At 46.9% G+C, this 25976-nt stretch overlaps 3 protein-coding genes across 3 annotated transcripts; all 3 read left to right on the top strand.

Moving 5' to 3' along the window:
* Nucleotides 1-1908, top strand: LOC125986307 (transcription factor Sox-17-beta.2-like). The gene is made up of 2 exons (XM_049749954.2): nt 1-945; nt 1340-1908. Exons 1-2 carry the CDS (start codon nt 654-656, stop codon nt 1882-1884), a joined length of 837 nt encoding a protein of 278 aa, XP_049605911.1. The 5' UTR covers nt 1-653; the 3' UTR covers nt 1885-1908.
* Nucleotides 1909-9634: 7726 nt separating this feature from the next.
* On the top strand, nt 9635-12109 carry sox17 (SRY-box transcription factor 17). Its single transcript, XM_049748596.2, has 2 exons — nt 9635-10107; nt 11137-12109. Exons 1-2 carry the CDS (start codon nt 9789-9791, stop codon nt 11904-11906), a joined length of 1089 nt encoding a protein of 362 aa, XP_049604553.1. The 5' UTR covers nt 9635-9788; the 3' UTR covers nt 11907-12109.
* Nucleotides 12110-17515: 5406 nt separating this feature from the next.
* Nucleotides 17516-25659, top strand: LOC125986306 (oxygen-regulated protein 1-like). The gene is made up of 4 exons (XM_068648738.1): nt 17516-17824; nt 18388-19026; nt 19327-19483; nt 19749-25659. Exons 2-4 carry the CDS (start codon nt 18400-18402, stop codon nt 24578-24580), a joined length of 5616 nt encoding a protein of 1871 aa, XP_068504839.1. The 5' UTR covers nt 17516-17824; nt 18388-18399; the 3' UTR covers nt 24581-25659.
* The last annotated feature ends 317 nt before the right edge of the window (nt 25660-25976 follow it).

The raw sequence follows: 25976 nt of genomic DNA, 5'->3' as shown, positions 1-25976 counted from the left end.
CTTTGATGCACAGCCATCAATACTGTCAGGCCATTGATTGGATTCCAGCGCACTTCAGCGGCAAAAGATTCGATTAATACAAAGACAAAAGGAAGGCGCCTTCTTAAATAGTATTATTTAAAATTAGGAATTGCGTTTTTTAAATTGCCTAATATAAAACAAGGCGAGGTGAGAATAATGAGTACTACATCATGAAAAAAAAACAATTTGCATTTCAAAAGAATGCAATGAAAATGAGTCAAAAAATGAGTAATTTTTTAAAATTTATTTTTAATATATGTTACGAAGTGTGCTATTGAATATTTGTCATTTTAATTACAAATATTAAAAACGAATGTGAGTAAAATAAGTAATATGTTTTTTGGGGGGGGGCTCTTGTATTGCTTATATTTCATTTTAAATCGCAGTTTATGTAACATGTGTAAAATAAAAACGCATCCTAAATAATGCCCATTTTGAGGCTGCACGCAGTTTGCGCTTTGGTTGAGGGGGGGTCGCGGCCGCACCTGGACTTCACACCTTTCTGCATCCCCTCCTCTCATTGGCGGAGGCCCCAAATAAATTCGAGGGTCCCGTTACGGTCACCCCCGTAAAACCAAACATCCTCCGACCCGCACCCGCGCCCCCACCCCCCAACCCAGCCCCAGTACAGTATGCACTACTTGCACCCGACCGCGGACCACAGCGACGAAGCGCCCTGCAGCGCATCGGCTTGGGCGGACCCGGCAAGCCCGCGCGAGTCACTGCACTCCGACTCGAGCCACGTTGGCAGCCCGAACATTGCTGCGGCGGCGGCCCGTTCGCCCAGCAAGTGCGGAGGCCCATCGGGGCTGCAGCGCGTTCGGAGACCGCTGAACGCCTTCATCATCTGGACCAAGGAGGAGCGGCGGCGACTGGCCCAGCTCAACCCCGACCTGGAGAACACCGACCTCAGCAAGATTCTCGGTGGGACACGCGCACGCGCACCGCCGCCATCACTCACACTTTACACAGGGAGGGGGCTCTCAAAGTTCAATAATTGAATGATGGTGATGATGATGACGATTCTACACTTGTGGTATAGTATCATTATTTTTTTAACATTAGGCTATATTTAAACATCCTTACTTATCTATTATTATTATTTGTTATTGTTTTTATGTCAGAGTTTGTAAATGCTTTTTTAAATATAGTTTTAGCAGTGACAAATGCTGATTGATTTGTTATTATTCCATTATTTTACTTCCACAAAATGTAAAAGCACTATTTTTGATGCTGTTTTTGTGGGTAAAGCACATCGAGTTAGTCTGCAGAAAGGAGGCCTTGCCTGGTTGTGATTGTGCGGTGGCTTTGTCTACAGGCAAGACGTGGAAGTCGATGCCGCTCTCTGAGAAGCGTCCATATATGCAGGAGGCGGAGCGTCTGCGCGTGCAACACACCATCGACTACCCCGACTACAAGTATCGCCCCCGCCGCCGCAAGCAGGTGAAGAAGAGCCCCAAGATGCCCGTCTCTGAACCCCCGTCGCCACTCCGTCCCCCCGCTGGCTTGGACCTGACCTACGACCTGGCCTGCCTGCTCCACAACCAGCAGCACCAACTCCACGGCTCCTTCCCGGCCACTTATCCCGCTCGAGGCTACACCACCGCTCCATTTTACCCAGAGGCGTTGCGGGAGGCCTACCCGAGCGAACCTCACCTGCGTTTCGCGGGGCAGCGGCGCGCCGAGCAGGCCGAGTCTAGGTTCTTCGGTGGGCCCTCCCTGGACGTCTACCTGGAGCGGGTGCAGCTGGACACGCTGTACGATCTGGACCGCAGCGAGTTCGAACAGTACCTGGGCCCGCCGGGGCCCCTCGGGTCTGAGGCGGATCCTGGCTGCTATCGCAGACAACGCTCGCTCTCCTGAACAACACAAAATATTGCACGTTCATTCAGGTCTGCACAGACATTTTTTGTGTGAGGGCAGCTGCTCCACCCATCACCAAATTATTCACACGTTAAAACTGTTCGCTCAACAAAAACTGGGTCACCTTTAGCCCTAGTCTTAAGTTTGTGAGAAAAATAGTAGTAGAAATATTTAACTAGTGTTCTTTTGTGTTGATACAATCAACGCAGTCAATCACCCTGTTGACGAGGTGAACGGAAGCTAGAGTGGATCAAAAGTCTACACACCCCTGGTCAAATGGCATCCAGCGGGGGCCACAATTCTCAAGTAAATAAATATGGTATTTAAAAAAACTTTTTGTGAACCGGCGCAAAAGAATTGGCGCGTGTGCCTGTCTGTCTACATTGTGTGTGCGTTTGTTTTTTTATCATTTTTTGCATGTGTTCCAATAAATAAGATTGAATCCAACTGACAACTTGTGTTTAAACTTGTTGCCGAGCGGGAAATGGGGGGGTGCCTGTGGGGCATAAACATCCCAACTTCCTGTTTCATTTCATTTCACAAAGGCGCTAAAAATATGACCCACCCCCCAAAAAAGTAAACATATATCCAAGCTGACACATGTTTAGTTTTAGGGGAATGTTTAGGTGCCTGCCCCACAGTTATTAATAATAATTAAAAATATATATATATTTATTCTGCACTGCGCCCATATGAAGCACAAATTAAAGTTTTTTAAAACGAGTGATGGGGTGCTTAGCTGTCTCTCGTCAGCGCTAGCCGACACTGAACGGGGCAGAGGAATTCATGGCTAAGCATTCCCGGCTGGAGATTAGGAGGCAAAAAATGCCACCTAGCCACGTCCAATATCGACAAGAGGCGAAAGGCCGGTTTGTGTTGAAAATAGATTTCACATTCTTGAGCTTTGCCATAATTAGCTGCGCGCCAAGTCCCGGGGTCACTTCCTGCACCGGCCGACTTGGAGGTGCGGCCCGAAGATAACGCTCATCCCACTTTTCTCCCGAGGAAGCGGCGACAGGAAGCTTTCCGACTTAAAGTGAAAGAAACGAGCTGGAAGGTCGTGTGACATGATGTCAGCGAGCACAGGTTGAGCACCACCTGGCTCGCAGAAGCCTGACAACATAAAAGGTGGCAGCTCACCTCATTTCCACACAAGTGCTACTGTGTGTGCGTGTGTGTGTGTGTCAGCTTACAATTTGAATATCGTAATGTCCTGACTTCTTTCTAAAAGCATAATGACTCATGTTTTGTTGTTTTTAGCCGTTCAGGGTGTCGCTATTGAATCGTCGGGACTTTCGCCGTTGTAATTTATCAACTTTTTGGCGGTGTCAGGCTTCAACTTCCGTCTGAGGTTTTTTTTGCGACGTGGACACAATTCCCCCATGCGACATAAGAAAACGTAAGGAAGGGGCGCGTATGGCTACGACCCCCCCCCGCCCCCTGTCCTGTAATCACCAACGACGTACACACAAGCAGTTTTCCAGATCGGCCTTCCTGTCCTTCCAGCTGCGAGTAGCACAGGAAGAATAACACAAGTAGCAGAATGTGGCCTTTTGCAAACACAAGGCGCTTAATGCTCATAAAGAAAGAAGTTAAAAGGCGAGCGACTCGGGGAAGCGAGGCCGTGGCCGACCTTCCTCAACACCCCCGCGCGCTCAACAATAAGCTGCCAATCAGGCTGCACACGTCTGTTATGTTACGCTCATGTTATGTTCACTCCACTTGTTGCTTTTTCTAATCGTACATCTCGCACTAGTACAAAAACTTACAAGAGTAATTAAGACAGAAAAATTATGTTCGGAAAAGTATGTTGCAGATGATGCAGGCGTTTTTGTAGCGGGTTTGAACTTCAGTTTCCTATTGGTGGCCTGATGTTCCATACGTGTTTCATTGCTTCCTCCTTCCTGCGTGGTATTCACTTTCCCAGGTTCAGGCTCAGAGGAGCCGCGGGGACGAGGTGGACCGGGAATGACTCGGGGGGTCCGGCCTCCCATTGTATGTGTGCGTTTGCTCAGCACGGGAGCGCAAGGACGGCGGGCCAACAAGAATACAATAGGCTCATATTTATTTACTGCTTAGCGACGGCCAGGGGGAACACCCCCTCCACTGCCCCCCCTCCCACCCCGCCTAATAACTGATAGTGAGTTGACAGTAATGGAGCTCTCATAAAGATGACAGAGGGCAAGCGGAGGCCACGCTCTCAGGCCGGACCAGATTGGACATTAACATTTTTGTTAGTGTCTGGTTTGATTTGTAATGTACGAGTAGTCCAGCAGGGGGCAGTCTTCTTCTCTACGCTCACCAAGCGGCAGGCAAAAATTAACCAACGTCACCGTGAATTTGTACTCACATTGACGCAAAGTGTCTCACACTGCCACTCTTGTGCGTCTCCTCCGTGTGACCTACATGAACAAGAGAGAAAAATTAATTTCCCCACAGCCATTATGACGCATGATGATGCAGGCGTAATTGTAAAAGCCGGCCTGAGGTTTGAGTGGCTTTCACCCGCATCGCAAAAGATTAGCGGAGGATTAAAAGGTCCAAAATAGAGAAAGCCTTTTGTAGATTGATTAAAAATGGTGAGAGGTGTCCACAGTATTGGAAAGACCAAAACGATATTGTGTGTGTGTGTGTGTGTGCGTGTGCGTGTGTGTGCGTGCATGTGTGTGTGTGTGTGCTACGAGGCCCAGATTTGTAAAGTAAATCAAAGCGCACAATTTCCTGCGCTGCGAGGAAAACCCCCAACAGGAGAATGAGTGGATAACGTCGCTGCGTTTGCCCACGGCTTCCTGCCGCACACTGAAAAGAAAAGGAAACAAAAAAAAAAAAACACTCTGAGATTTATTGTTCTTCCACAGGCTGCCAAGGGGCCGACATTTTGCTTTGAGACTGCAGGGATTTGGGCTCCTGGAGCTCACTGGCGCTCTTTGGACGGAATACGCAATGTCAAAGAGTCGGTGCAGCTTCTCGCATTCGGATGATTAGATGCATGCACTTTTGCGCCACATATGGTTTACGTCTGGCGTTTTTTCTTTTTGCGACACTACGCGTGCAATTCGCGTAGATCTCGTCGTGACGTCACATCGACGGTTTGTAGCGGCTCACAGAATATGATGCCATGTGATTTCCTTTCTGGGCAGGCGGGAGGGCCTGAGCTCTGCTGCGAAGCGCAGAGGGAAGCTGCCGTCCGAGTGGGGAACTGTCACGAATTGCGCACACACACGCAAAATGACACAACTAAATCCACCTTCTCCAAAGGCAACCTTTTGTCTTTCATTAAGTTTTTGTTCTGTTTTCACAGCATTTCTCATGTGTGTATTTTTTGCACCTGTATATTTAGGAATGATACTTTCACGCAATCTCAAAGTAAGCGTTTGAAACATTTTTGGTTCCCGACTGCTTTGGACTTGAGAGTTTCCACTGTTTGTTTTAGGTTCCTTTATCAAAGCGGTCACCCAGAGAGCCTATTTACTGATGCCATTGTGTGGAAACGAAGACAGCGGGGCACCTCGGACGCTGCCCCCGAGGTGACGCCTAACAGGTTCAAACTTAACCCGTCAGAGAATGGATGTATGAAATCGATCCTAAAAATAAGAAAGGTGAAGAAAGGTGAAAGTGAAGCTCTCACACCACGGCTTGCCGGGCCCGGTTCATCCCGTCTACTCGAGGACAGAGTTCATCTTGAATTAGCCTAAAAGAGAACAAAAGCAGAAGTTGACAATCAAACAGGTTTCCAACCTATCTCGACGCGTAAGGGGAACAACGCCAAGGAGGAAGCATTCACAACACACACACACACAAACACACACACACGAAAACAAACGTACAGTGTGCATTTCCTCTATAAAAGCACAGCTGTGGGAAAAACAAGATTCTTTCTTCACTTGAAGGTGATTACATCATCGTCATCCTCATCAAGTGTGCGTGTGTGTGTGTTTGTCCCTTGCTAGCTAGCAATCTCATAAGCTAGCTAACAAACTAACGTTTTTGAAAAAAATCACAAGACGGGAGTGGTTCCTTGCTCTTGTGGAAATGCATGCAGTGGGCTTCGCACCTCCACCTTTCGCAAGTGTGCTAGCGCAGACAGATTGCAGTTCCTATTTCTTGCGTATTCTAATTAAACCAACCGTTGGAATTCACTATTGAAAGTACACAAAAACCGTCGTGCAATGTCAAATGTGTCATTTTCCATTTGACTGACCGATTAGTAAACAACCATGTAATACTACAATAACATTGTTTTGAAAGACATACGCTAAGTTTCAGCAAATCAAATCTAAGCTACCGCTAATGCTAGCAAAGTAGCTTCCAAAAAAAAAAAAAAAAAGAATAAATGTCTACAAAAAATAATAAGTTGTGTGGACATGGCCTTCAAGGCTGATGGAGCATCGATCCGGATTCTTTCAGATCAAACCCACGCTATCGATGGTTAGCACGCTATTGATGGTTAGCACGTTTGTGGGCTATCTCCGTGTTTGGTCACCTTAGCGTGGCGCGCACGAAAGGGCGACAAATCAATGGACACGCAGATTGCTGCTCACAAAGGCTGGACTGTCTCTCGCCTGGTTAAATCAATTGATTAGCAATGATTGGTTGCTGGCTAATTGATCCAGTGTCTGAGTGTCAAAGTCAAAGCGGCTCGCGGACTTGACGTGAGGGGTCGGACGCAGGTCAGGTTATTTGTTATTAAACACAATCACAACACTTGTTAGCAACATCATTCTCACTTGACTTTGTCAGCACAAAGGCCAAAGCGACAATTGTGTTAGTGCTAAATGACTTTTGTTTCTTTGCATTCTGCCTTTGATGCTGGAAAAGACAATTTATGATGAATTTTGCTCATAAATGGCAGAATTTTCTTTTAGCTCAAGTTATATGCATCAAGGTCAGATTGCTTGAAAAAAAAAAAATGAACAAACTACATCAACATCAAGATTTCCTTGCAAAGAGCTCACAGATGTTTGAGACTGTGTCAAGGCCAGATTTTATTTTATTTTTTTTACTAAGAAAAGAAAAGGGGTCGTCCTAAAATAGACGGCAGGTCTTATCAGTTTGTAACCGGTCGCAGCGCAGTTTGAAACAATGCATGGCGAGGCGCGATGGCAGTCGCAGTTGGCCCGGCCGGCCTCATAATGCCAGCGACCTGTCAAGGAGCTCCGAGAACAGGAAGCACGGGCGAGCTCTGTCCTTATGGATAAAGTCATAAAATGATAAACACGCTCTTCCATTAGGCTTGGTTGTCCAGCACAATGAGTAGTCTCCGGTGGGTGGAGGGATGTGGTGAAATGCTAATTCCACTGACTTGGATTGTGGTAATTGCTGAACTAGGTGTTTTCATGCACAATTAACAATCTTTTTTTTTTTCTCTCTTTCCAGCATGCGCCTTGTTATTGCATGACACCAATTGGGGGGCAGCAAAAGTTGGCACATCCTCACAGTGGCAGTGCTAATTGTCGCCATTGCTAAACAGCGCGTGATGATGCTGACAATTGTGTCAGAAGAAGTGGGATGAAGTGAGCCAGATTTTTCTTTTTTATTCAAAGACAAATAGCAAGAAAAAAAAAACACTAGTGGATATATTGCATGTTAATCAAATTCAAAATAGCTAATAAGCTACTTAGCTAACTAACTTGCCAGCACGTTAGCTAGAAAACGCTAATAGTTAGCAAGTAAAGCTAACAAATATTTTCCACATTTCTCCCCACCCATCTAAGAAACACATATTGAACTTTTATTTGAATTTTTTGTTGGTAAAAAAAAAATGTTTTGTGGATCCCTGAGATATCCTTGGCCCCCCTCAGGCCCTCCCAAAGAAAAAAAAATCCTTGCTCCGCCAGTGGTTAGATTGGCAGCTGACAGTGAAAGGAAACAAAACTTTTCTGACAATTTATATGAAAGGTGTTAATTCTATTCCGAGACTATGTTTTCGCTCCTCTTTTTCGTCACCTGCTGTGTTGAATAACCTGAACCCCCACCCGATACATCACCTCCCCGCCACCAATACACCTAGAAGCCCCCACCCCCCTCTTCCCAAGAGCAGGTGTTGAGGAGGGAGGACGTGGAGGTCTAATCAGATGATCACAACACTTCCTATCTAAGGGGCTGATAGTGACACACGTCTGCTTGCTGCAAACAATGCATGCAAAAAAATTAAATGACACTGTGGAACAGAGCAGACCTGCGCCAAGGCACAGCCAGTCTCTCTTGGTCTGCATACAGTGGTTTTCACAAATTGCAATGTATGATGAGGTCATTGAATGTCATACATTAAAAAATGAATAATATAGAAGGGAATAATCTAAAATTCATCCAGTTGGTATCAAGTAGGAAAAGGGCCATGAAAGTCTTTATTGGCTGGATTGTTTGTGAGCACATGCGGGATAAGGCCGGTGTGCTAACATAAATAAGCCAGCCGCCCGTGCGACACTAATGCTAACGCTGCCGCGCATTGTGTGATCCCCAGAAGGCCACCCGCGGCCATTAGCGAGACCGGCGGCCCGCCCGACGCTCCGCATACTGCCCCCCCTCGCTTTGTGCGAGGCGGACAGCTTGTGCCGCCGCGCCAAGGACAGGAAGCGCTCGCCGAGGGGACAGGAAGTGCTCACCGCCGCCGGTGGCCGAGGCCTGGAACTGAGATAATGCTATTGTGTAAGCAAGCCCGCTTGACCTCTCCCCGGAGGGCTCTCCCGTCCAGAAGCTGGCGTCGAGAGGACCCGGCCCCCGCCCTGCCGCAGACTCCCCAGGCACGGGGCGTAGCGATGGGAGGCGCTCCTGCCGCGGGCCTGACTGCGAGCTTCACCTTAGCGGAGGAAATGTGGCCAGACTTTATGACTTCGCCAATCAAATGAAGGCCCGTCCCACGCCCAGACGTTCCCACAGACACCCGCACGCCGCGTCTCGCTGCTAAAATGGACGATGACAGCATTGCCGATCCACGCCGACCTCTAGTTCGCATCGCCCGGGGTCGCCCTGTAAGCGTCCCTCGTATTTCTGTCAACCCTTTTTGATGCGGGGAAAGCGGAGAGAAAAGGGGCTGCCGGCACCGATAAGAACGCAACAAACGCGCTTTTGCTGAACCAACAAACAGCGTCGGAGAAATCGGCAGTGTGGGCGGTGGTGTGCCACTTTAACCCCTCGCTGGAGAGGAAGGACGCCAGAGTTCAAGTCTAAAGAATGCTATGTACACACACACACACAGACACACGCGCACACACATGTTGATTTGAACCGCAGCAACAATAGTAAGTTGCTTTGCAGGTAGAATTTCTTTTAAATAGAGCAATTAGTTGTTGATGTCAATGTCCCAGAAAGCTAGGTCAAATTGACCTGAGCCTTTTTTGGGCCAAATTGATTTATTTTAAAGCCAACACAAATGGATACTTTTGATAAAGCAAGGTGAAAGTGAACAAAACGCAGCAGGAAGAGTCATCAGCATTGCATTTTATAACAATTGCAAATATTTTGGTGATTTCACGGAGTCCTATGTGAAGGTAAAAAATATTAAGAATGGCTCCTGTTAATACAACTTTTACTATTTTCTCAAACTTTATTTCACAATCTTATTTAATATTTAAATTTGAATTACATTACTCTTTTAAGTTTACGTGTGACATTTTCAAATAAATGCAAGGTATTTAAGCGTAGCCTTCCAAATAAGGTCAAAAGGAGGCAACTTTGAGACGCCTTGGCGAGTTAAAACCACGCCCCTCCCGCGTGCTGATTGGCTCAGCGCGTTTCTAAATAAGCCCAACACGCACGCGGAGTCGGTGCGCTTCCAAGCAGCGTCCCTATGGAGGAGACGAAACAACTGTAAAGTCCCCAAAAGAAGATTTGCTGCTATATTTTTGCACTTTCTTTTGTTTGGATTTCAACGCTTTTGGTGCAAAAGGTGTGCAGAAAAAGAGATGAGCAGTCCCGATGCGGGTTACGCCAGCGACGATCAGAACCAGGCAAGGTGCGCGATGTCAGTAATGATGCCTGGGATGAGACACTGCCAGTGGGCCGCCGAGCCCCTCAGCCCCCTCGGGGAGCCCAAAACTAAGAGCGAGGCGGCGGTGGCCGCTGGGGGCGCGGCCGCGGGCAACCAGCAGCCGAGTCGCGGCAAGAGCGAGCCCAGGATCCGTCGCCCCATGAATGCCTTCATGGTGTGGGCGAAAGACGAGCGCAAGCGGCTGGCGCAGCAGAACCCGGACCTGCACAACGCCGAACTCAGCAAAATGCTCGGTCAGTCACGCTTACTCGTCGTAGTCACTCTGCACGTTTATTTGACTTCATTAAAGGAGGGTTTGTGCTATTTTATCCGGTTGCTTCCTTTGCGTTTGGTTTATTCCATTCCAAGACTAGAAAGTGATCTTATAGAATGCGCGTTACTGTAAAACTATGTTTGAATGCAAATATTACATTTGTCCTATTGAAACCATATTGTACCATTTATTGTACAAAAGTTCGTGGTCATAAAATATATGAAACGGTTTTTTAAGTTAATTTTAATTTTAGTTAATTCATTCTACGGTTAAACATTTCAAATGTAATATTAGGATCACTCATGGAAGTTTGCGTGGAAACGTTATTTTTATTTTAGTTGAATATCTTTGAGGGAGTCCTATTACAACATTACTGGTTTTTACATATTGTATATAATTAATGTTTTTATACAAATGTTCTACTTTACTTCTCAAACGTTCACTTTATTGTCATCTAACAGAGAGTGCAGACTTGTCATATATTTTGCATTTATATCATTAAAAGGCATGAATACGTTAGAAGACAATTGAAAAAAATTCTGATTTCTTTGAGTCAAACATCATGGTGCGGACTCGGACTTCAGATCGCATATTTCACATAATTGTCTAATATTGGTTAAAAAAAAAAAAAACAAGTCTGACGACAAGCACATTCTCAGCCGACCTGCCGTCAGCCTCAACTCCCACCGGCGCACACACATTCAATGTCACAGATTCTACAGTGGAGACTGTGAGTTGACAAGAACCCGAACTGCAGCCCACGCACATAGAATGGGCTATTGCTGTATTCTCAGGGGTCGGCAAGCTTTTCAAAAGTGAGAGCTACTTCTGGCGTGCCGATTAACTTGAAGGGTTAAAACACATTTCCGAAACTCGAATTATGTATTAAAATGGTCGTTTCGCCTGCTAGCTTTTCTCAAGCGGTGACCACGGCTAGCAGGAAGCTGACACCTGCTGAACATGCATGAAGCTTTGATCACAACTTTGTGGCCTTTTTTTTTGTGTGCAGGCAAGTCGTGGAAGTCGCTACCGGCGCCGGACAAGCAGCCGTTCGTGGAGGAGGCGGAACGTCTGCGAGTTCAACACATGCAGGACCACCCCAACTACAAGTACCGGCCCCGCAGGCGTAAGCAGGTCAAGCGGATTAAGCGGCTGGACTCGGGCTTCCTGCTGCATGGAGCTTCTGAGCAGCGGGCGCTAGGGGATGGGGCAGGTGGGCCGGCCTACCACGAGCACGCCGGGTTCCCGCCGATCCCGCAGCAGCATCATCATCAGCCGCCCTTGGGTCACTACCGCTCGGACACCCTCGGGGGCCCCTCCTACGAGAGCTACAGCCTCCCCACGCCCGACACCTCACCTCTGGACGCCGTGGACACCGACTCCATGTTCTTTCCGCCCCAGGAGGACTGCCACATGATGTACGCCTACCACCCACAGGGCAGCGACTACCAGCACCAGGAGTCCCTCCTCCAGCACCAGCAGCAGCACCCTGCTTCCTACGTGGGGTGCCCCAACCCCTTGACGGTCTACTACGGTCACGCCAAGCGACACCCGGGGGCTGGGCAGCTGTCGCCGCCGCCCGACTGCCAGCCGCACGCCGCGGCCGACAACACTGAGCTGCTCTCCGAGGTGGACCGAAGTGAGTTTGAGCAGTACCTGGGCTCGTCGGCGTACGGGGTCCCGCATGAGGCCGGATCACAGGGACCCGAGGGCCTCATATCGTCCGTGCTGTCGGACGCCAGTACCGCCGTCTACTACTGCAGCTATAACAACTCCTAAAACCTCGGCGCTATGTTGGACATTTCGACGCAACTCCGAGGCCAGACTACTGAAGGACATTTTTTTTTTTTTAGCAAACACTGTTTTTGATTTGATTGCTCGCTCGCGCAGGGATCTCAAGTAATTTTGTACAGTCACTATTTCAAAGTCTTTTTTTTTATACTTTTGCACTTTTGACTAATAAATTTTTGCAAATAAATCAACACCTGTTTGCTTTTATTGCGTTTGAGGTAGGAGGCACTTGTCAGTCTGAGCTTGGTTTACAAAATAAATTTTTTTGCCTTGTTGTCTTTTGACAAAATGTGTTTGACTTCCTTTTGGGATGTTTTTCCACATTCTCCATTTTACACTTGTTTATTTTTCATCCAGCTCAGTCAGCGCTCTCACCTGGAAGCCTGGCGCGGCAGGGAGGGAGACCTGACCCGGCCGGCTTCCTGGCCCGGATGCTTCCAGGGCTAACCCCCGTGTGCGCGTGAGCGTGAGCTACACACAGCGCCTTGTTGTGGTAGCACGATAGGGCAGTTTACACGGCGGCGGAAATCCTGTCTGTACATGATGTCGTGATTGACACTTTGGGTCAGCACCGAGACTGGCGAACAACTTACGCTTTGATGCCTTTGTTTTTGTTTTCTCGTCGCCAAGGCCTCATACAACTACTATTGCTCATTTCAAACAGGCTTGTTATCTCTTGTATTGGATTTGGTGTATCTCTAGATGACAATGTCCCATTCTAAAAATAGCTATTCCTCCTGGTTTGGAAGGAAGAGGCTCTCCGCCCTGACCTGCAGCTCCCTTTTTAGCTCTTTGGAGGAAACATGTGGCAGAGTTGCGTGCATGTGCGCGCCTCCTAGTTGGCCCCGGGGCCATGGAGGAGAATCCCTTCTAATTGCCGTGAATGCGTTTCAATTGGGGCTGCGGCTTGATCCCGCCTGTTGTTGCAGCTATCGGCTGCATAACAAGAGGCTCAGAGCCTTGACCCCCCCCCCCCCCCCCCCCCCACACACACACACACCTGCACCCCCAGGCCAGGGCAACGTGGGTGGGGGTCACCTGCATTAGCGAGCATTGACGTAATTGATTTTAACGTGATTATCTTTGCATCGTCCTACAACCAGAACAGAACGGCAGCGACTGAAAATGACGTCCTGGGCCGATTGCAATCTCAGGTAGTTGCTTTTATTTATTGATCCTTCTGCAGTTCAAAGCTGCAACATCAGCTTTTTATTTGTGTTTTACTTCTTTTAGGCCCTCCCCTTCCATGTTTTTTTTTTATATCGCTGCAGTGCTCATTGCTCATAAGCAGAAGAAGTGTCGCAGTGGGGTGCAAAACTCTTCTGAGCTGCAGAATCCGAGCATGAACGTGTTTGTACAATTTGTAAGGTGTGTGTACAGAAGATGGGGGCGGAGCTTATGTACTGCAGGAAAAAAATCATAAGATATGATGCAGACGTGTGTGTGTGGCGAATGCTAAAAGTCCAGTAGCTGGAAAGATGGGAGAAAAAAAAACTAGCTCCTGCTACCTGTTTGATTTAGCATGGCAGGCATATTTTGGAAGATATTTTTACGCCGGCACACATGTGTGATGGAATCGGGAGGAAAATAAACGATGGAGTCAGCGTGTGCATGTGACTAAATTTAGCGCGCATCACAAGCGTACACGGGTGCGCGGCCGACACCATAAAAGCGACGGTCGGGGCGGCATGCGTGCGGATTAGCGAGCCCCTTTGGACGCGGCCCTCCCTCGACTGCAGCTGTCCCAAAAGGCCGCTTGTGCAATCTACTATCAATGACTTAATCAGCTAACACCCACCCGCGCACCCCCCCAAGCCCGTCACTTGCTGACCTTTCAAACATCTTTCCATTTGCTTTTCATAAGCAAGCTAGCTTCCTAATACGCACCATTTGTTATTCATCAGTAACGGGTTGGACGCACTCCCTCGCTCCACGGCAAGCTCCCTAAAACATCCCATCATTTTAATGTTATGTTTTTTTTTTTTCATCACAGAGATGAATGTTTAAACATAACACTGCAGCCCTGAGCTTTTCTTTTTTTTTTTTTAAATAACTAATATGATGGTTTTGCTAAAGTAGCAAAAAATGTGTTGAGGTTTTTCTTTTTTTTTCTCCCACAGCAAACAGACAGAACAATTTTTCATTTTTCTGGAGGGCGGCTGGCCTGAAGCCGGCGCAGCGGCAGGCCGCCAGGGATCCGCTCTTCAATCCCCCCGTGGCATTCGGGACAATTTTTAGCTGGCGTCCATAAGCGAACAAGCGAGCAAGTCAGATGATGACATCAGCTTCCTGCGCCGCCGCCCCGCTTCGCTGGCTGATCGCACTCCCAGCCAGCGCACCACCTTCTCGTTTGAAGGCGGACGCCGGCCGAGACCAAACAATGGGCGTGACTCAGCCGCGGGAAAAGGAAGACAATCACTCACAAGAGTGAATCAGGAGTCAAGGACACGGAGAGGGGGACACCTCACCCATACAAAAAAAAATAAAAAAATCAAACTAACCACTACAAGCACATCAACGCGAGAAAGAGTTGGCATTACTGTATCATATAACATTTCATTCATGTGGTGCAAAGATGTACTGTAAAATTCAGGCATTTGAAACATGGAACAAAAGTGTCACTCAAGTGCAATACAATAATCCCTCGTTTATCGCGGATAACTGGTTCCAAAAACCACCAACGATAACTGAAATCCGCGAAGTACGGTCACCAACAAGAAGTACTTGGCAGGCTAACGAGTTAGCGGAAAGATGCTAATTCGCGATCGTGCTAAGGCGCGAAAACGGATTTCTAAAGGAATGTAAACGAACATTTGGAGCAATACTACATTGTCCTAAAGGTTAGACACATGTTTCCTCAATTTAGAAGTTTTATTTTGACTTTTAAATGTTTTTTTTAATTTGGAAAATAAATCCACGATGTCGTGAAGCCGTGATAAACGAAACGCGAAGTAGCGAGGGATCACTGTAATGCATATTTATCAAACGTGTGAAATGGCAATTTAATTGAAGCACTTGAGACGTAAGTAATGTATAATTAATAAGTAAGTTATGCGTATTGAATATTTAATAGAGGTGGAATTAACAATGTGGGATTTATAGTATATCTATTGAATTTGTCAACAAGGTCTAAATCGTAGTATTCAATTTGTATAATATCGATTTGGATTTTATCATGGGTCAGTGTTATTGACATGAATTTGACAAACTTATTTTACGAAGAATCAATGTCTTTTGTGGATTTGAGGGGAAACACCCTACCCATGAGAAAATGAGACAAATGGGTACTACGCTGGATGCGTGTCTGTGTGTTGTGTCGCACCTGTCTCCACTTCCACTTGACATGCATGAAAGACGGTATGGGAACATCCTGTCATCGTGCGTGTCCGACAGGAAGCGCTGCTCTGTGAAATTCACCCCCCCGACCTTTTTTTGATGGTTGGTAGCACTTCCCCCTAAAAACAAAAAGAGACGTTGAATGTTGGGCTTGTACTTGCAAAAGGCACCACTAGGGGTCAGCTGAGCTACAGAGTAGTGACCTCACAAGAGCATTCATTGCAAAGGAAATAATGGCATTTTCATTGCGCCACAATTTCATCGTTGCATTCATTGTTTTTAGTTAAGTAATTTTATTTTGACTTGAAATATATATGGTGTATTTACAGTGTATTTTAAACAAAAAGTATTTTTCCCCCTCTCTCTTTTTCTTTAACTACAGCATGAGATAGTTAAAATATGATTAAATGTAAAGAATGAAATAATTGGTGCATCATGATCGTCCCGTGGCCACTGTGCAGGCCCTTCTACTGTGCGCACTTTGGCCACAAGGTGGCGGGATAATACAGACTCACAAACTTTTTTTTTGGGGGGGGGGTCTTCACTATGTTACTGGTTCAGGAGGGTGTGTACACTTGTGCAACCACATTATTTAAGTCATTTATTTTTACTTCTCTTGAAAAGATTCTACACGTAACAATTTTTGAAACTATTTGGCTTGGTTTCATTTTTTTTAAAACTTGCATTTACACAGGGGTGTGTTGACATTTTATAGGCCTCGCACGTGTCACTTGCTCTTTGTTCACCCTTTTTTTTTTAAACGTAATAAATCTGACACAAGAGTGGAAATCCCTCAATAAAACCTGAGGTGGGGACAAGTGTAAAGCTTGTGAAGGGAATGGCCGCCTAATTGAATGATGGGGTGCTCGGTGGAGAAGTGCTGAGCGATTTATGGCAAGCTTAGCTTGTATAACTAAAGCTTGGAAAAACACAAGCTTGGGCACGAAGTCAAATATTTCATAATCAGAATACTAATAAAGCGAATGGTCGCCGTGCTGCAGCAAGGCTTCTAATTGAATTTTGGGAAATCACTGGAGGAATGTGGAGAAGACGGCAGCGGCTGCTGCTGCGGCTGCTGCTGCGGCTGCTGTGGCGGCGGCAATGCGACAGATGCCGGCCGGTCCTGTTCAACTTGCGACCGCGTGAGTGGTCGCCATGCGCGACAAGACGCCGAGTTTAGCCACGCGACGGCAGCTGCACACCGCCGTGACCGATTTAGCCCCGCATGCATTTTTTCCCATTAACAGGCCAGGCTGGAAGCTTGCGTGGCGCCAATTAGTTGCCCCCCGCCCCTAAAAATAGCTGCCAGGCGGCCTTGGGGATTGACGTGCGGGCGACCGACCCGTTCACGTACGATGACGGCAGCGGGACAAATCGGAAAAACGACAGTCCTGCTCCTGGCATGCTACATGCCGATCTCCATCGGGGAAACTAGGAGGCCCTTTTCGATCGAGAAATTCAAAAATCAGTGGACGACGGTGACAAAATTGATATTTTCATTGATAGTATTCGGAGAATATTTTCTGCTGGGAGGCTGAAATTCCAACAAGGTCTTAATTGATTAATCGATTGGCTCATTCTGAACACAGCCACATCCCCCAGTCATAAGCGGGCGTGCATGGATGGGTGGGCTTGTTCGGGATAAACGTGTTGCCCGCTGTCTTATCTTTTCACTTGTGGAAAGGAATGGGGGGCATGCAGGCAAATTGTTTACTTTGAGGAGGGGAGGGGCGTTGTAGCTTCCTCTATTGTCCCTCCTCCTCCAGCGGCCTTTGACTTCCCGTCTTGGAACTTCTGGCATTTAGCGCCCGCTGTTGTTTTGGGAAGGGGATGACGAGCTCGTCATTCCTGGCTGCTTTTCCACTCGCACGTGGGAGTGGGCGCCTTATCTTTTACGCGCCTTTTCCTGCGCTGACGAGGGTGTGTGTAAACGTTTTGTGCTCAAGGGCCACGTTGAAGTTGGGCCTCACATTGACAAACCACAAACAAGCCTCACAAGCGTGTTGGCTTGATGAGTTCTTCTTCCTTTGCGAGTATGAAACCATGTATTGATGAGGCTTTTCGGTGAGGGTCCTAAATAAAGATCCGATTTTGCCATGGTCCGGATGGTGAGGCTTTGCTGCTGTTACTTAGTGGATGTTTTCAAGGAGGGTCTTGCAAGCCTTTAATCCTTCTTACGGCAGAGCTTCTCAATGAGATTAGACCCACCCCGCACGAGTGCGACCGCGCACTCCTGTTTTTCATGTTAGCATCCGTCCCCGAAAGCCGGCAACATTTTGAAGACGCCGTTAGACAAAAACAACAAAGAGGACTTGTGAGTCCAAGTTGGCCATCGGTGTAGATATAAGGGCAACCCTTAACCGTGGACACGTGAAATGATGGCCCTGCGTGTGTCACACTAGCGTGGGGAGATTAGCGCCAAGCAAAGATTAAGCAAATTAGCCGCAACAGTGCGGCCCGAAATAAACAGTTGCCGTGGTAGCAAGTCGACCACAAGTCGGGATGTAGAGCACCGTGGTTTTTCGAGACTCCAAAAGAAGGAAATCGCAGTTTTTATAATGACAGCATAGGTGAGTTTTGCATTCTTGTTATCAATGTTGTGGTATGATTTGGAATATAGAAATCACAACTCATTCGAAGAATGTATTAAATTTCTCCAGAATCCTTCCAAAAAAATTTAATATAAATACTGCTTTGGATAAAGAAGATAGGAATAACTTTATATGAAATTTGCCTTACGCAAGGTGCTAGAAAAAGTATTAACCAAGCAGTCAATTTAAGGTTCAGAATTAACCAGCCAGAAATGAACACTAAAATAATTTGGAATGCTTCTGTAACCGTTAATACAAGAAGTTATTTCTGACGTTTCAGATTTACAAGAAAACAAAAGTAATATTTTAACCAGTGAATATCAAAAATATTTTCTATTATAGTGATTTACATGCATTCCTAGACAGAGATGTTTTTGTGGTTTAAAATGCCTCGTTCCTTTTGAAAATGTGAAACGAAAAGACTGAAGCAGTGCAAGATCTGTTTGCTAAGCTCTGTGTGTATTTTTAGCTGCAGTCCTCAATTCAAGAAAAGCTGCGAGCAGTGATGAGTGAACTAACAATCATCTTTTCCTCTCTCACAGCCAATAAGAGAGATGAACGAGTCGGGCCTTCGCAGGATCCCCCCTGACCAGTCATCGGGGAGTCTGCGCACCTTGGGCAGCCCCCGTGCAAGCGTCACCGACCCCATTTTGTCCAAACGTGTGTGCTTCTACAAGAGCGGCGATCCTCAGTTTGGCGGCCTGCGCATGGTTGTCAACAACCGCACCTTTAAAACGTTTGATGCCCTCCTGGACAGCCTGTCCAAGAAGGTGCCGCTGCCATTTGGGGTGAGGAACATCACCACCCCCCGGGGGGTGCACGCCATCAACACGCTGGACGAGCTGGAGGACGGCAAGTCCTACATCTGTTCTGACAACCGCAAAGTAAAGCCCATCAACTTGGCACTGGCCAGGAAGAAATTGGCACCCTGGTACCACGCCAGGCCGGTGAGTTCCCGTCGCCGGAACTTGCAACGGGCCAGGGCGTTCCCTGGGCGGCAAGAACCTGTGCTCGTGCACACGCCAAAGAGACTGGTGGTCTTTCGGAATGGAGACCCCTCCGTCAAACACACAGTGGTGCTCCAAAAGAGGAGCACGACCACGTTTGAATGGATTCTGGAATATATTTCAGAGATGATGCAGTTCCACGTAATGAAGCTACACACGGCCGATGGCAGACGCGTAAGTGCATCCATGTTTTCATGTTTCCACTTTGGGACACTTATCACTGCCCTGTAAATGGTTGTCCCATAAAGGAAAAGTCTTAAGCTTCTTTAGCAGCCACCCTAATCTCTCACATTGCATTCTGGGATACCGCCATGTAAGGCAACTGGTCAGGGATCTCATTTCAACTGAGAAGATCCAAGAAGATCCACAACAGTGGCGTTATCAGTTATGACTCCATAAGATTTTTTTTTTAATGAAATTAGTCTCGCCGTCTTACGCTCCCCGAAAGTGACACTTTTGTTTCGTTTGCCAAAGGTTGAAGGACTCCCGAGCTTGATCTTGTGTTCCGGCGTAGTGGTGGCAGCGGGCAAAGAGCCATTCAAACCTGCAAACTACAATGTCCGAAAGTCATCGGGGTCCATGAGGCTGCCCGGGAACCGGATGAGCGTCAGGAGACTGAAGGCGCTGAATCGTAAGTCTAATTCATTTTAATCATGAAGGGCCTTTAGTCATGTGACGCCTTATCCACCTCGTACCGCAAGACAAAGCCGGAGAAAGTGCTGACACAATGTCATTATGCATAACACCGTAGATGACCTACATACGGCATCTGTGAGCTTGACTACTCATAGACAGACTATCTATCTAATTGGTTTTCTCTCTTCTTCTTTCCTGGGTATCCTCCTCATCCTCATGAAATCGTCTAACATTTTTACCGCTACTTCTTGGCTGAGAAGGTAAAAAGAAATCACCGTCGTACGGCTCCAAGTCGAGGAACTTCTCCACATCCTCCGAGCGCTACATCGTGAACAAGATTCAAAATTCCCTCATGGAAAGCTCATGCGACCTGCCCAGCCATCCCACCAACTCCATAGGATATGAGTCTGGACATGTCGTTGCTGAAACAGAAGGTGACGGGCTGGAATGCGTGCAGCCTGACGAAGACGACATTGAGAAGTCCTTTCGAGTGAACCAAGATGGTAGCATTTCGGTGGAGATGAAGGTCCGCTTGACCGTCAAGGAGGAGGAGATGCTCCACTGGACCACCACCTTGACCCGCTCCAGCATGGCCAATCAGCTTAATGTGACCAGTTTGCCCGAGCTGGAGTCGGAGAAGGACGTCTGTCCCGCCACACTGGATTCACAAGATCCAATCTCCTCCAACGACACCATCAACAAGGATGAATCCAAAGACGACCGCAACGACGAGAATCCGCCATCACTGGGCAACGGGATTTTAAGTCAAAGTAGCTATGAAGAAGATGTCAAAATGCAGGCAACATCTCCTAGGAGTGGGCCAACCCCGGGACAAACACAAATCAGAAAGAAGCCAGCTTCAATGGAGAGCAGTGGCTCCATTGAATCTTACTCTTACCAGGAAGAGATAGAAAATGGAGCCCTGACAGAGCAGTACTGCGTGGTTAGGCAGAGGAGAACCAGGCCGATCCCCAAGCCAAGAAGGCTCAGCTCTGTTGATGCTACCGGCACGAACAGCACAAACATGTCATCATATAAATCGGACGAAATCATGCATGTGGAATCCAGCGGGGAGGAGATCACGGAAACCGTCTTGCATATTTATGAACAGCAAACTTGCCAGGATAATTATAATGCCAACTTAAGTTCATTTCCGAGGCCCACGACTTCAGAAACCGGACATCTACACAGAAACGACGACTTTGAACACGAATCGTGGGAACCCTCGACAACCTTGGAGTCTGTTAGCATCTGGAATGGCGGGAACGAGCTTGTAACAACAGATTTGCCTTCTCCTAAGCATGGCAGAATAAAAGAGATGACACAAGTAGCCAAGCCTACCAAAGGCAAAGAAAAACAACCTCGACCTAAGACCAAAAGGATTCCCCAAAAAACAAGGAAAGGCCTGAGACGTCTTCTGTCACCTGGTAAAAGGCAGAGAGAAAATTTATCAGGAAATGCGAAGAAAAACAAGAAAGCAACACCATTCTCCAGTGCTGGGTTCATCCGGAGAATTTACGGGAATAAATTAAAACAAGCCAAAAACCTGAAAAACTTTAAAAGGAGAACGACCAAAAGCAGGGAGGGCAACGCTGGAGCAAAGAGCACAAAGCCACCAGATAAAACACACCAGAAACCAAACATAAAGGCACGAGGAATGCTGACCCAGCAGACGTCAATGCATCGAGAGACGCATCATGATGTCAGCAAACAAATGTCCCTTCCTGCTTTTGATTCCTCCAGCTCTGTTGCTAACGAATATGTCCAAAACTGGCTTAAGAAAGTGCATATTAACCAATCTACTGAATGCCAAAGGAAAAGCAATCAGACAGAAATCCATGCTTCGGCAGAGAATGCCAGAAAACTGACAATGCAACCTGAGGATGTACGGGGAACTTCTGTCAGAGAGAGAATCCAATCCTTGGAGAACAAGATGTCTCCATCAAATCTTCAGACAAATGGAGAAGGAATAAATGCTCAGCCTAAAATCAATGAGATGCCACCTGGAAGCGAAACTAATATCACAAAACTCGAAGAAACTTCTCCTGTTCAACCACCTCCGCCTGGAGAAGAAATACAGAAAGAATCCAACCCCGAATATCACGTGGGTTGCAACCCAAGTTCCGTGCAACTATCAGAGAGAAGTCAAACGTCAGATAATCCTCTGCCATCTGCCCAGGCTTTACCGCACGCCCAGCATGTCATGAGAATCACTCAAATGATGGAAGCTGTGGTTTCAAAGGAGGAAGAAACCTTATCAAGATCTGCCTCTATCAAAAGGGCACCTTTGGTCAGCAATGTGTCTCTGGAAAGAAAAATGTCCCTGAGAAAATCTTGTATGGATAAATTTACCGTATGTAACAATGAAGAGCAACAACAATCATTCTCGAAACCAAACAGCAACTCTTCTGCGTCTCCAAAAAGTCTTCCCTCAGAAGAGAAGCTGTCCTCGTTCAGTATGCCATCAAGTGAGGTTCCAACATCTCCGAATAATCTTCCATTACAAATCATGGGCAGTCCAAAATCACAGTCCAAAAGGTCCCAATCATTACGCCATCCAGGGGTCAAGAAAATATCACCGAATGTCAGCCCCTTGCCAAAGAAAAGGCAGACGTTGCCCAAATCAAAACAAAGCAAACAGATGGCACATTCCAAATCGATGGACCAAGAATTACCTCCAGTCAGAGAAAACTCCAAAAGGATGCTCCCCAGAAATTTGTCATCAGACTCAGAGGCTGCAGGTACAAGAAAAACACAATCCCAGAGAAAGCAGATGAACTCTCTGCAGGCCGTAAAACCATCAGTATGTACTGCTGAAACTGCTAAACCAACTGATGAGCTTCAAATGCAAGATCAAGAAAAATCCACAACTGACACAAAAGTAAATCTGCCAAACATCATTGACCAGCCAAACATGGAATCTGTCCTTGAGAGCGTTTGCTGCTCCATCAAGTCCATCCGGTATGTCGCTCAAAGTCCATCGAGCTTGGAAATGACCAACAGTGTGCCAGACTTCTCCTCCCATGTGGCCTCCACATTTGGCTCCTCGGCCAAAGTCCTCCTGGCATTTTTGTCCATCGTGGCTCTTAAAGACAGCATTGCCAACCTCAACGTGGACCAGGTGAAGGCGAACGACGTGAGCTGCGCTGATGCTTTGAGAATGATCGAATCCCTGAAGGAAATCGCTAGCATGGAGAACTCCCACCTGTTTGAAGACAGACTGTCGGCTTTATGTAAGTCGTGCTCGAGGCAGCTTCTTGACAGCTGGAGGGACTTCCAGGAGCTCGCAGACGCATATCAAGAGGAAAACGCCATTGATGACCTCATTGAAAGTCTTGACATACCCAAAATAATTAAAGAAGAACTCGTGTCTCTATCAGTTGGTTGTAGCAGCAAAGGTCAAGAGAAGCTGAAGGCAAATTCTGAAGGTTGCAGTTCTGGGATGGGGGAACACAATGACGAGTTGGCATATGATGATGAAAGGCAGCAGGAATTGAACCCGGACCTCGCATCACATTCAGTCGTGGAACAATGTTTAGAAGAGGAATACGAGAATAAACCACAAGAAGATGGCTGTTATGTGGAATTGAATCCTAGCAGGAGGGCAAGTTCAGAAACAGCACAACCAGAGACCAAAGACAAAATGCAAAGTCTGGATGAAGAAAAGGGCTTGAATATTATCGTACAGGAAAGAATATCTGGACAGGATGAAGAGAATAAAGAAGAACTCAGAATCGAGATGCAGGATCCAAAGAGAGACCATCCTCGGGATCTGGCCGATGACGACAGTGGCAATGACCTGAGTCATGACGACCATGCGGAGTCATCCGCGCTTGAAAATGAGCAAATACGAAGCTCGGCTGAGGAAGAACTGAAGGTATCAGGCTCAGAGGAGGAACAAAGCTATTTAGCAAAATACCAAGCCCCTGTGACGGACACAAAATGTGAGACGGTGGAGGGTACCAAAGTCCTGTTTGACGAAGAGACTTCACAGCCTGTAGCGGTCCGGGTGAGTCTTCTGGAGAAGCAGGTTGCTGATGCCCAGAAAAAACAGTATAACAAAGATTACGCCAAAAAGCTCTCGCTGTTGTCCGAAGAGTCCATTGAAACATTTCAGCAGTGCAGCCGCTCGGCCCCGCAGTCGTCACTATCCTTCAGCTACGACTCAAGCGGTGTGGTAACCGTGGAGCCTGAAGGCAACAGGGTCAAGAGCATCCGGGAAATGTTCCTGGCAAAGAGTTTTGCCAAGAATGCAAAGCAGGGCCTGAACGCTGCGCTGCCTTCTGGGACATCCGAAAAAGACGGTTATCAGACACAAATATTAAGTGAGCAGTCAAGCAGTGAAGAAGATCCAGTGCGGAAATCCATCAGCAAGGGTTTTGTGAGGAGAACCATCGAAAGGCTTTACGGGAAGACTAAAGCTCAAGAGAGGCCTCCGTCGGCCCCTAGAACCAAAAAGAAGCACTCCAATACTTTCTTGCCTTTTCACACAGCAAGATGCAAAGCGGCATCTGAGTTGTCGTACTTTAACTCCACCAGCGCGTTGGACACCTTGACCGAGGCCACGCGTTGCATCGCTTTCAACGCACAAGTCGGTCCCGGCGACAGCGTTCCCATCGACGAGGGACGATGGCTGATCAGAGAGAACGCTCTCATCCGGAAATCCATTTCCGACCCGACCGGAATCAACACAAACCTGGTCAACTCCGCCCAAGATGAGGACGGCTGCGAAGACACGCAAGACGACACCCCCTACTCTCTTTTCAGCACCACGTCAGAACCAGAAGAGCATAAAAAGTCCAAAATGTGCACCTACTTCTCTTTGCCGCATACCAGCGACTCAGAGGTGTGTCAAGATGAACAGAGCGTCCTGGAAGCGAAATCGGAGAGTGGTGCCAAAATGAGAAACGGCTCTGCTGTCGGGATGGCGGACAACAAGGTACACCCGTTGGCGGTGCTTCCGGCGGACGGCGAGGCGGTGGTGGTGACGCAGCCCAAGAAAGGACACGGCATGGTGAACCAAAGCCTCCAGGAACGCGACGTGTTGGACGTGTTATATAGCTTCTGCGGCGAAAACTGTCCCATCTTGTGAAAGAATGACTCATCTTTGGTGCCTATGTTTTTGATGTTGCCATAGCCTTGGCATGAACAATAATTTCATTTTAGTGTTCTACGTTTGGTATTGTGATTTAATAAGTAATTTTATCAATACAAAGGCATGCAGAGATTTCACACGGAAAATGTTAGCCAAGGGATAAAAAGTGTAACGATACATTTGAAAATTTCAAACCATTATAATTGCCTGCATCTTTTATTTTCTTAACAGAACAATTGATGTGATTTTATTTTTGCGTACTTTGTTTAAATTACCATATTTCATATTTGGAAGAATTTTTATATTCCATTTTAAATGTCTTCCTGTTTACACAAGATGAACATTTACTTCCCTTACGTTACCAAATGTGAATCGAGTGCACCTGAGTGCAGCGCGTGTAACTACAGGCGTGGATTTTGTTTTGTTTTTGTTGACTGTTTTTGTCCGTCATCAGGACAGAAGCTGTGGGAAGAATTAGCGTAATCTGTTTTTAAAGCTCTTAGGACAGATCTAGTCCCAGCATGTGTCAGATGTCACGAAAGGTGCAGCTATTATTTGACCCAAGGTTCGGGTCACACTGTACAGTGTGTTTTTCGTACGTCGTAGTTTGCAAAGCGGTGGTACACATATATTGATTTTGGACATTTAGGTTTTTAAACGTGATAAACACCCCCCAAATAAATCGCCAAGGATGTACTTACTGTTTTAGGTGTATGTGGTGTACTCCAGATGACTAAGGCAGCACGCCATGCTCATCACCTCGCCGAGCGCTGAACCAAAATTAAGCTGCGAGTGGGGTACACACCACTGGAACACAAAGAAGGAAAAGTAGTAGTTGTAGAAGAAACAACTTGGAGATTGGCTATTGACTTTTGTCACATGGGAGGAAAATTGCTAAAATTTAGCCCAATTATCTGTTTGTGTGTCCCCGACTTTGAAGTGTTATTTAACATTGTGCTTAGCTGAATTGTGTTCTCAAAAGAACGGTTTTACTGGTTGAAAACGTGGCAGCTGTAATGACTTTGTGTCTTTAAACTCTTGCAGTGAAATAATAAAAAAAAAACAATTTCCACATGTATCCCCTTGCATCATTTACCATGTGTGAATACCAAAGTCACTCCCTACAGACAAATAATCAAGATGCGCCGTTCGGGTACCTTGGTTGTTTTTCAACCCGGCCTGATTGCTATCATCTTTCCTCGCTTGAGGAAGTGTTTTTGTTGTTCCAAGCTTTTTTTTTTTGTGCGAGTGTTGAGTTGGTCCGTGTTGTGACAGGAGCATGGAGGAATGCACCTTAAAAGAAGAAAAACAACACAGCAGTTATTCTTGCTCACTAAATGCTTGAGGGGGGGGGGGGTTATACAACCGGCCACTAGGTGTCACTGATCATGTA

The sequence above is a fragment of the Syngnathus scovelli genome, chromosome 18 (assembly GCF_024217435.2).
Source record: "Syngnathus scovelli strain Florida chromosome 18, RoL_Ssco_1.2, whole genome shotgun sequence".
In the NCBI taxonomy this organism is placed as follows: Eukaryota; Metazoa; Chordata; class Actinopteri; order Syngnathiformes; family Syngnathidae; genus Syngnathus; species Syngnathus scovelli.
This window is presented reverse-complemented; position numbering and strand designations above follow the sequence as displayed.